The sequence below is a fragment of the Desmodus rotundus genome, chromosome 10 (genome assembly GCF_022682495.2).
Source record: "Desmodus rotundus isolate HL8 chromosome 10, HLdesRot8A.1, whole genome shotgun sequence".
NCBI lineage: Eukaryota > Metazoa > Chordata > Mammalia > Chiroptera > Phyllostomidae > Desmodus > Desmodus rotundus.
Window position 1 is genome coordinate 102366894 of NC_071396.1, and position 10939 is coordinate 102377832.

The 10939-nt window shown below is 49.7% G+C and overlaps 1 protein-coding gene across 10 annotated transcripts in view; it reads left to right on the forward strand.

Moving 5' to 3' along the window:
- NEDD4L (NEDD4 like E3 ubiquitin protein ligase) overlaps positions 1-7969 on the forward strand; it is a 292637-nt gene extending 284668 nt beyond the window's left edge. For all 10 annotated transcript variants that reach the window (XM_024580553.3, XM_045187633.2, XM_071219554.1 and 7 more), the window contains one exon: positions 2967-7969. In XM_024580553.3, the coding sequence (XP_024436321.1) occupies positions 2967-3069 (103 nt within the window). In that variant the 3' untranslated portion in view covers positions 3070-7969. The remainder of the gene's footprint in view (positions 1-2966) is intronic.
- The last annotated feature ends 2970 nt before the right edge of the window (positions 7970-10939 follow it).

The following is a 10939-nucleotide window of genomic DNA, read 5'->3' on the forward strand; positions in this document are numbered from 1 at the left end:
TGAGAGCCACGTTGCTGGCACACCCTTGTCTGCGGGCCAGGCACTCGAATCTTGCGGGCAGCCTTGTGGTACACGGTGAGCATTGCCACGGCCTGTGAGCAAGCTCACCCAGGGTCACACAGGTCACAGATGCCCGGGGTGTGACCTCGAGTCTGCCAGAATCAGAATTGGCACCGAACCACAACACTTTTCTACGGCATGTGTTGACACAGCCCACTTTCTTTTTAGACCCTCCAAAGAGAGCCAGATAACTGAGTGTTCAGCCCGCGTCCCACTGTGATGCTAGGGGCAGACACTGTACTGTTGAGCTCTCCTGCTTTCACGCGTCCACATGCTTCAGCCACAGATAAGCCCGGATCAGCCCTCTGAGTGCAGCGGGTCTCAACCTTGTCTGCAACCACCAAGAATGTTTAAATATAGGTAGATAGATCGATCCCACCCCCAGAGATTCGGCAGTCGTTGGTCTGCTGGGTGGCCTGGGCCGTGGGATTGTCAGAACCCCTGGTGGATCTGGAGGACAGCGAGGGTTTAAAATCCCTGCTCTCCCCAGGAAGGAAGGAGGCCTGCCTGCCAGAGAAAGGGAACCTGGCCAGCTCTTCCCAGGCCCTCTCCTCGGCGTGTCGTGGAAATAAAGCAACCAAAGAGGTTTCCTAATGATGGTGTCCCCAGAACCCCAGAATAACTGCCACCCGACCAGGCAGAGTGCTCATCATAAACTGCGCTGGCTGGCAGGGCGGGACTTGCTCTGTTTTCCCTGCCATGTGGCCCCGGATCCGAGTGTCGCAGAGGAAATGAGCTTTGCTGGCTACTTACAGCGACAGTTCCACAGTCAGGTTCCGCCATCTGGATGTTTAGAGTCTTCCGTGTTTCGTGAGAGTGTAAACACACAGTTAAGCTTCAGAATGCAAACCTGACTCACCAGGAAAGCAAGGGCTGGGAGGTCTGGTTCTGGTACTTTCCGTAAATCTCTCAGATGTAATCATTGCATGTCCGATTTTTAAAGAGCTTCATTTCATTGTCCTGTCAAAGGTCACTGATTGGATATTTATTTTAACATTATGCTTTACTGAGAACCGCAGACCTACCAGCTCTGGGTTGTCAACTCTAACAATAATTTCATTCAGCCCACACATCTTCACGGAAAGACACGGAAGCCCACTGGAGATAATGAAGGCACACAGTTAGTTAGGAGACTGGCCCCTGCCCCCGACCTCAGAGCTAATGATAGGTACCCTCCTTAGGTGTGTTCCCAGCATTGTCCTCTGTGTATGTATGTGTATTATGTGTATTAACTCCTATTGCTCCAGCAATTACAAGAATGGGGTCAGATTACAGGGGGAAAGTGGTCACGGACCCTCGAGAATGCATCTCCAGGCCCCAGACAGGGATTGCAGGGTCTGGACTGAAACACCAGCTTAAAATTAACCCTGAAGCCGCCTTCCATGGGCAGCTCTTCCTAGTACCGTCCGCCAGAGTGGATTCTGTCTTTATACCTGGTGTCAACAATAAAAATAAAGAAAAACGTGAAACCACAAGTTAGAAAACTTCTTTCAGACTTACTCTTTTAGGATTCCTGGGTTTCTGAGAACTCCACTTTGAGAAGCAGTGGTATCCTCTGCTTCTTTTAATGTTCAGTGACTGTGGAAAAAATCTGAGAGCTCAGTGTGTCTCATTAAACTTTTTAGCGGTTGTTAAAGAGCCCACGAAGGGCACCTGTGTGTCTCCTGCTGCTGCGGACAGTCGTTAGCTTTTCAAACTTGGGGCTGTGCGCCAGGGCTGGGCGTGCAGCACTAAGGGTGCTCAGGGCCGGGCTTCAGAGGCAGCAGGAGGACTGCATCCAGCTCTAACGCATACTGCGTAGCCTTGGGCAAGTTACCTAACCTCTCTGTGCCTCGAATAGGGTTGAAGCGTTAAGGAGCTTTAAGGACTATTGCCAGGAGTCACTGAGGTAGTAACCAGAAAGTACTTTTCCCCTGAGCGTCCGCTCTTACTAAATCATCCCAGCTGTGGCGAGGCTGTATGGCCGTCTCCCGTCCACCCCCACAGGCAGGACTCCTGTGACTGGGGGGTGCTCGGGGAATGCTGGGCGAATGGTGATGGTGGCCACCATCTCGGGGCATTTGCTGTGCACCGGGACATTTTCCATATGTTCTGATTTGCCCCTTCCAGCACCCTGCAAACAGTTTCACAGACGAGCAGGCAGACTCAGAGAGGGCAGTGACTTGCCCAGGCAGGTCACACAGCTGGCAAGTGGCTGAGCCAGAATTTGGACTTTCTTAGACAAGCGTGCCTCCTTTTTCTGAAAGCCTCGCTGCCACCAAGGCTGTTGGGAACACCCCAGACGGAGTCTGTGGGTCAGCGGGGGCTTTTGAATGATGCAGCTCTTCACGCCACACGTCTATGACTTGCCTGACTTTAGTTGGTGGAGGGAGCTAAGCGTTGGTTCTGGAGCCACGGACAGCCCGCTTCTACCCTTGAGTCTACCATGCTGCCAGGGGCGAGGGCTCAGGCACAGGGACCTCAGAAGCCTGTGATGGAAACCACGTGAGTGACTAAGGGGAAAAGCACTTGGCTGAGTGAGAGCATTAGGAAATGACCCAGCCTCCATTCACCCGGAACTCCTAGTGCATAAGTTCTTTTGTCTTTCTAGGGTTTGGAAATGGTGGAGTGTTTGTCATTTGTTTGGCCTTTGGCAGCTCTCTCCCCAGCAGTATCCCCCGCTAGCCGGAGTAGAGAGGTTTCATGGCCTATCAGAAAGTTCTTTTCTCTCCTCTGTAGGCTAGATAGCCTACTTATGTGGACAGTTTCATCACCAGAATTTATATTTTGATCATCAGAATTTAGCTAAGACGTGTACATGCTCTGACTCTACCACCAAATGCCCCCTTCGCCAAATCTCGGAAATGCTGTTCTCGCTAACGGGTAATGAGCACGGCTTTTTACCTACGCCTCTGTTGCCTTTGCAGCTTTAATCGCCTTGACTTACCTCCATATGAAACCTTCGAAGACTTACGGGAGAAACTTCTCATGGCCGTGGAAAATGCTCAAGGATTTGAGGGGGTGGATTAAGCGCCCCGGCCCAGGCCCCGGGTGGTGGTCCGCGGAGCAAGTCCTGCTTGCACTTTCGCATCTCCCGCCCAGACTTTGCAGAGACGACGGCAGAGAGCGATGCGCAGCGCGGCTCCTGGAGCAGAGCCTTCGCCCGTGGCTTGCCCGAGTTCAGACGTGGGCACCCAGTCCCAGGTCCCGTTTCTGCATTTTCCACCGCAAATTATCAACTGGTTGACCTGTACACTAATTACATTTCAGCAGGACTTAACTCTATTTATGTTGTGCCTCTGTAGGCAGAGCCCTTAATAAACATTTTACATACTTTATAATGACCATGAACGGAATCAATCACTCGGCAGGTATAGTATTACAACTCATGTTTACTTTTTGAAAATGATTTAGACCGATCTTCCGATTTCATTTCACTGCAATTAAAGATGTCTCCTGTCCTTGGAAAAGTGAGCATTTTTTTTTTTGTATTTGAATTTCATACCAGGTTTAATGTCCGTGACATTTTTATTTTTGAAGGACTTTGACACCCCTACCCCTCAACTTGGGAGACTGATTTTTGTCCAAAAACCTTCTTACAGACAAGTACTTTGAGAGCATTTAAAATATAACATTAGGCATAATGATAATTTTTTTTCCATATTCAGAATGAAAACAAACTGGATATTAGGGTGGTTTTTTTTTTTTTTGTACAAATTTAGCATAACAGCTGCAGGCTGGGAGAATTGTACCATAGCCTGACGATCTCATGTTGACTTGAAGGAATCACATCGTTGTTCCTTAGAAGTGCTTGCGTGTGCTCCAGCGCACGTGAGACAGGGCGGAACGATCATTTCTCCTCCGAGAGATTTCCTAACCCTTCCCGATGCTGTACAGTCCTTCATTTATTCTATTTTCCTCTTTGCTGTTTGTAGTAGAGGCCTTTATTTGAATGGAACTCGGCACTGCTTGATTTGAAACTGTGGAAACCAGATCTGTTTAGTCTCCTGTTTGTACACGTTCGCTGATAGTAGCTAAATAACCAATGTATGTTCTAACTGCACCAGTTCCGAAGGCACTTTATGTACGACGTGGGGGTCACGCCTGGTTTGGTTTATGTTTTGTTTCTGATCCTGGACCTTAAATGTGACGATTACTTCTCTCCCTGCACACATCTTTCCGGTGCAATATCTGTCGACAGGGAATCTGACTGCTGGTGTATAAAACCTGGCTGAAAGCTGAGCCAACAGACCTGGCCTCACCGATCATTGTGTGACTTCTGCTCAAAGATGAATTCAAAACGCACTTGATCTGTCCGCTTTGTTCCCTGGGACAAGTTGCCTGCTTCCTTCAGTACCTGTGCTGCCTGATCGTGTCTGTTCTGAGCTAGAGGACGGTGAGCGGGGAGGCTTGGTTTGACCCTCCGCGCTCAGGCTGTTCAGCTGGTCAGAGGCAGGGGTGGGGTTCGGCTGCACAGCTTGATTTTTTTGGAGAGTTCTGTGTGTTTTGAGAGATTGGCTGGGGTAGTGTAGCTGTTCAGCCGCGCTGTCCTTTTTAACCTGTGTTGTCCCAGACCCTGTCCTAGCAGTCAGGGGACACTACAGATTTGATCTCTTGCCAGTCGTGAATAAGACAAAAAATGGTGGTTTTAGGGCCTCCACGTGATATGTAAGAAGGACCTTTTGGTGGCTGGTGAGAAGCTGTGGGTGTTTGTGGCTGCAAATGAGTTCTCTGAAGTCTACCGTGTCTAAAGCAAGGTGGCTTTCTGCAGAGCTGAGGGCAGGCTCCCTTCTCATATCGATTTTAAAATATCAAATAGTGATTAGAAAACACAGATGCTGAGTAATTAGGAAAAAAAGTGTCACTCATCCTTTCTATCTGTTGGTGGGAATGTTTTTTCCCCTTCAACCAATGTAACAAATATCTCAGTGGCAAAAACAAAAAACAAAAAACGAAACTCTGCAGCCCCTCCCAGTCCAGAGTCAGCTTGCTTTGTAAAACCCGGGCCAGAGCCTGGATGGGATCCATCTCAGAACTCGCAGCGTGGGTTCTGAGACGGATCACATGAGACTCTAGGGGGAGAAGTCCAGTGATGCTGGTGTGAGGACTGGGGCTCTTCTGTCGTTTTTAAACTGTGTATTCCAAATCAGAATATTTGTTAAATGCAAATTAGACAAAGGATTGAAAATGTGAAAGAAAAACCATTCTAAGATCATTTCTACACCAGGAACAGAATTACCGACATATCACCCCCAGGAATACTTGAAAGGCAGTGATTGTGAACAATAGCTCAGTTCACCTGCGCCTGAGTCTCTGGTTTCAGTAACCGCTAAAGAGTGCTGGGTTTGGGATTCACTTTTGTTGGCTTTTAATCCCAGTGAGGGTCCCTAGTCTCAACAATTCTCAGTGTTTCACTCATTGTTGAAAATAGTCACAAATCTTGTTTTCTCTTAATCTTGATGCCCACTTTCCATCATTTCAAGACGTACTGGCAGATGGCAGTAAAGAAAATGTGTCACTGAACAGTGGAATGATGGGTCTTTCCTGGGCCTCCACCCACACTGGTCAGCAGGCCTGGTGTCAAAGGCAGCACCGCCCATTCAGGTTGTCCTTAGTAGTGACGCCACTCTGAAGTCCAGGGTCTCCACAGCCTCTGTTTTCTAAGAAATTACTTTCATCCAGGTTTGGTTTTGGTTTTTGTGGTTCCTAGAAGAAGGTCTAGTTATGGGCCAGTTTGCCATGAGGTTAGGAAGTACGTTCCGGAGTTTACATCCTGCATGTTGGAAGTCTTTGACCAACCCCCCTGTCTGTGTCGGCCTTGGGTGTTTCTCTTTCTGCCTCTTGTGGCCTGCAGAGTAAGTTGGAACGTCTGCCAGGGGGGACCAGCTTCGGATGGTGCGCTGCTGTCCCACCTGCTGCCTTGGGAACAGGAAATGGGGGCATCTGTCTGTTGGAAAGTTACATTCAGCTTCAGTGCCCTTATCTCTCCCAAACATTTCCCATTATTTACCTTTCTGGAGCCAGGCCTCTACCAAATCAGAATGTAAGTGGTTCTTTGATTGCTGTTTCCAGGGTGCTTTGGCAGCTGACATTAGGTGCTGCCTAAGATCAGGGGGCCAGTGCTAGTCAGCGACCTGACATGGGTTATTCCTCCCACGTGAGGAAACAGGGACAGATTCTGAGAAATGGTTTGCAAAACATTGGAAACACTTTGTACTTCTCACATTGTTAAAATAGACATGTACCACTGCTGTTTGATCGTGCCAGATCCAAATTGGCCCCCTGGAAAGCCAAGTTCATACAGCAAATTACTAATTGTTCTGACAGTTCCTAATTGAAGAACATTTGACTAGTATTTTCCTAAGTTTTGTCTCACACCTCGGAAACTTTAAAATCTATGAAAAAGTCTGGATTAATCAATTCGATCTCCTACCTACTGTGCTAGCTGTGCTTCCTTTGCCTGTTTCCTCCTCGCCCTGAGTCTGCACCCCTGTACTGATAGGGAGGCGAAGGGACGTGCTGTCCAGGGTCATTTTCTGCCTTGCCAGTAGGGGGTGCTGCTGTACAGGGTAACTGCCTGGTCTGCTCACTTCCTGACCCCCAGGAGATCACTACCTCTGTCTCATTCAGGCTTTGGGGTACTTCCTAATAAGTCAAAACTGCCAATTTCAGGTCTGAGATGTGTTTTTAAAAATCCTTATAAACTCCACTTTGTACTTTACATTTTAAAACTGGGGAAGAAATGTGATATACTTTGGACCACGTTTTTTAATTTATCTAAGCCTTAATGAACTGTGTACATACCCTTGCATATACGCACACACACGCACGCACGCACCAGAGTGTTTCCAGTGTGTCAGAAAATGCCGTAGCAGTAGGACGTGAGCTTGTGTAGTGTCTTCTAGAAAAGGAGAGCTTTCTGTTTGTGTGGCCGTTTGCAGGGAAACCTCTTATTCGACCGCTATCCTTCGTTAAAGGTGTCACACCCAAAGCAATGCATGTTTAAAACGCTTGTCTTTTCGTTGGTTTGTCTGTGAGCAAGGAGTAACAATAGGAATCTAATTACGTGGCCACAGCCCTCTGTGAACTGCACTCTCGACCGTGTATCGCTGCATCGAAAGCCTTTCGCGTGACCATAACCCTGTGTCTGCAGATAACCGCGTTCCTGTAGAAGCCGGTCGGCAGCTCCTACTGAGACTGAGTTCACCCAGATTGTCATGGGTTCCTTCGTGTAAAAACTAGCATAATAACCCTGTTCTTTCTCTACTACTATGTATGTGAAAACTATATACACATGTATACATACTTATGCTGTCCAAATATGTATGTATATATTTGGACAGCATTTTTACACCTTTCTTGAGCAATCTGGTTTCGAAAGGGAGTGAGAGCCTAGTCCCTTCTACAGTTTTCTCCAAGCTGTACCCTGAGAGTTCTGACCCTCGGAGCCTGAGAGAACGCCCGGAAGATGGTGTTAATATGCTATCATTTCTTAATTCAGGGTCGTTTATCAAGTGAAACATGAAAAAACACAGTGACTTTAAGGTGAAAAGAGTTTCAAGCATTCCAAATGAATTCTCAATGTTTCATAACTTTTTCTTATAAACCCACCTCCTAATACAAAGTTAAGTACTATTTGATACAGTGATTAAAAACCAAACTACTTTGAATTTTTTTAAAGATCACCTATGGACAATGCTCATTTTCTCAAACAGAGTTTAACATATGGTGGAATTTGATACACACAGGAAAAGTTTTGTTTAAGAACAAAATCCTCGTGGCTTTTCATTTTTCTCAAGAGATCTAAGAAGAAATTGTAGTTTGTTTTCCTGACAGCAAAAGAGTCATGTGAAAAAATGAAGTCATTGTAAAGAAGTGACGCGACTTGTCAAATATTTAATAAAGAATGACGGAAGCTGGCACATTTCTACATCAAGTGTGATGGCTTGTCTGATTTAAAGCGTCTTCGTGAATGTGTCGCCGGGTTCCAGGGGGTTCGACGCCTGTGGGTTTACACAGCATGTTCATTTCCTTAGTCTCCCTAAGAGTTCCACACCTTCAAAAACATCACTGTGGTCTGCCCAAGCACGTGGCTTCAGCTTATTAATGAGATCCACACCTCATCTCATCCAGCTGTCTTTGTATTACACTTGAGAGCTGATGGCTTCCTATAACACTTCATAATCCACACGAGTCCTTCCCCGCAAAGGCCTATTCCTAATCTCCATCTGACCCACGCTCAATTTGGGGGCTTTAGCGAGACTCAGTCATGAAGCCCCAAGTGGGTCTCGAAGAAAGAGTCTGTCAGAGAGTCCAGATCTCCTGCTCGGTCTTTGTTAAAGCTCGCTGGCTCCTCACGTTTTTTTTTTCTTTTTTCTTTGGTACTAAGCCTCCTTGTGATGGCCTTAACCCATCCACTCGGGACTGCCAGGAGGCAACATCTAGCAGGACATAACGTAGTCCTGGGTTTCTGGGGACATGCCTTTTTTGAGTGGTGGTGATGGCACTTTGCTGGAAAGGTGTCCGCAGCCAGAACCTGAGCTCGCTGCTGCTGCTGCGCCCAGCCTTACACAAGCATGCAGGGCTTTTCCAGCAGACACAGCTGCTCTGAACTTTTATATGTTCTTCCTTAGAGACAAACACAAAAGTAAAATAAAGTAGAGGAATGAACGATCACACCTCAGTACACAGTTGTTAGGTTAACCAGCTCTTGACCTCTGGAGTCCAAGGGTAATGTAGCACTTTGGAAACTATAAAGCCCCTCGTAAGAGTGGTGAGTGGGGGTCTCCAGGAATTCTAGTTCCTGTGGTTGTCACTGAGGGCCACATTCAAAGGGGTCCCGGGACCTGAGAGTGCAGAAGCACTCTCTTGTTGGCGGACTTGCCAGTCCTTTTGGTGTGCCCTCTGCTGCGAGAGAACACTTCTCAAAAGCGTGCATTTCTGGGGAGCGCAGGCTGTGGAATCTTGAAGCATGTGTTCGTAGGACTTGAATTGGGCAGGAAAGCACATGGATTGGGAGTTCACTTAAGACCACTACAGACTCCATACACGGTTAGCATGACCCTGTCATGACCTGGGGGCAGCTCAGGAGGGTGATGCCAAAGACGCCCTTCCTTTGTAGACTGGGAAGAAGGTAAATTAGCCCCAGTCAGTCTGCCCCTCCCTGCCCAGCCCCTTTGCAGTTCCCTATCCCCTCCCCCAAGTTGGTCCTGGCCTTGTCCCCCACTGGGCTGCAAGTCCCAGGTGACAGGGTATACTTGGCAGGACAGCGGGGGAGCACCTACCCTCTGCCTGTAGGCAGAGTGCCCCCTCACCCCGGCTGGGCCTTCTGGGACAGAGACTGCCCCTGTGTCTCAGCTCACCAAGGCCCACCCACTGGCAGAGTCCTGGAGGGCCACACCCCCTCTGGGTTCACCTGCGGGACTTTACTGTGAAGTCTGGGCTGGCTTGTCTAACTCCACCCCGTTGGCAGCCAGGCCCCTACACACTTGGCCCTTCAGGTGGGCCTTTTAGCTTTTGAGGGGTCACAGGCCATTGGCAGGTCTGCAGCCTGTTGTGTAGGGTCCAAGCCACAGAGAGAGGGGCTTGGGGCCCCGATGGTGGGAGGGGAGGACCCAGGCTTTCTCCCAAAGCTTTCTGCTCACCTCACTGCACCCCAGTGTTAGGGGAGAGCCGCTTTTCCTCCCTGAGGGAAGGGCTAACATGCAGACACCTTAGCTTGGAAGGGGTGTCAGGCACTGCCACCAGCACCCCACCCAAAGCAGGCTGGCCGCTGAAGGTGACCAGGAGGCACCTCCCACTGTGATTAAAGGAAAATTGTACAGGTGGGCTGCGTCCAAACAATCCCCCGCCGCAGTTTTACATACATGGAGTGGAATTAGGAAGTAGTTTTCCATCTCGCCTGGCAGGGTCCAGGCGGGACGACGAGACAAGCTCACCGAGGAGGTTCTGTGCTGCTGTGTGTCCAGGGCTCACCGGGCTTGATCCACCATCGAGAATGCTGGACCAAAAAGGGCCTCAGCCCTGAGAGTCTGGGTCCTTGCCCTTGATCTCTCGGCACGTGCCCGGCACTGTTGGCCTGGAGGACCAGGATTTGTCCTCACCTTACCTTAGGTGACTTCCTAGGCAAGCTGCCCCTCCCCTGAAGAGCATGGCAGTGACCACGGGTGCATCTCATTCCTGGGAACTGGAGGCCCACGGTGGGGAGGTCAGGTCCTCACTGCCCCTGTGAGACCCTGACCTCACCCCACCTTCTCCCTCCAGTGGCTAGTCTTCGGAAGAGGGGCTGCTCGTCACGGAGCCAGGAGAGAAAGGAGGGACACCAGCAGCACTGCTTGAGACAGCGACACACACCCTCAGTCTCGATGCCACCCCCAGAGCCAGGCCCAGGGACAGGACCAGCAGGGCCAGACCTCTCTGCCTCCACTTCAAGCAGAACACCCTGCAAGCCATCAGCTGGTCTCATTCCCTAAACCATGGCTTGGAGGGAGACAGCCCAGCAGTCACAGCCTCAGGGTGGGGCAGGGTGCAGGTCAGCCCTGTGTGGGGAGCCAGGGCAGGGGTGCAGGGGGCTGGTTGCCTGCAGACTCTACGGCCCCAGGCAGCCTCTCAACCCCGTGAAGACCTGGGCGCAGACTCAACACCAGGACAATTTAAAGAGTTTACTTCGACCCCGAGGAACACTTCATCCCAGGGGGCAGATACCTCCTGGCCCCACCTGCAGGAAATGTGGTCTCTTCCTGGGTGGGCAGGAGCCCACCAATCCCCCTGGCTTTCCCTTGTCCTCCTCAACACCCAGGAGAAGCCCTTTTGCCAGAGTAAGGGCCCCCCAAAAACGCTGGCATGAAGAGGTGATTCCTGGGGATTGGGGCTCCCCCCAGCACACGCAGGGCTCATCGGT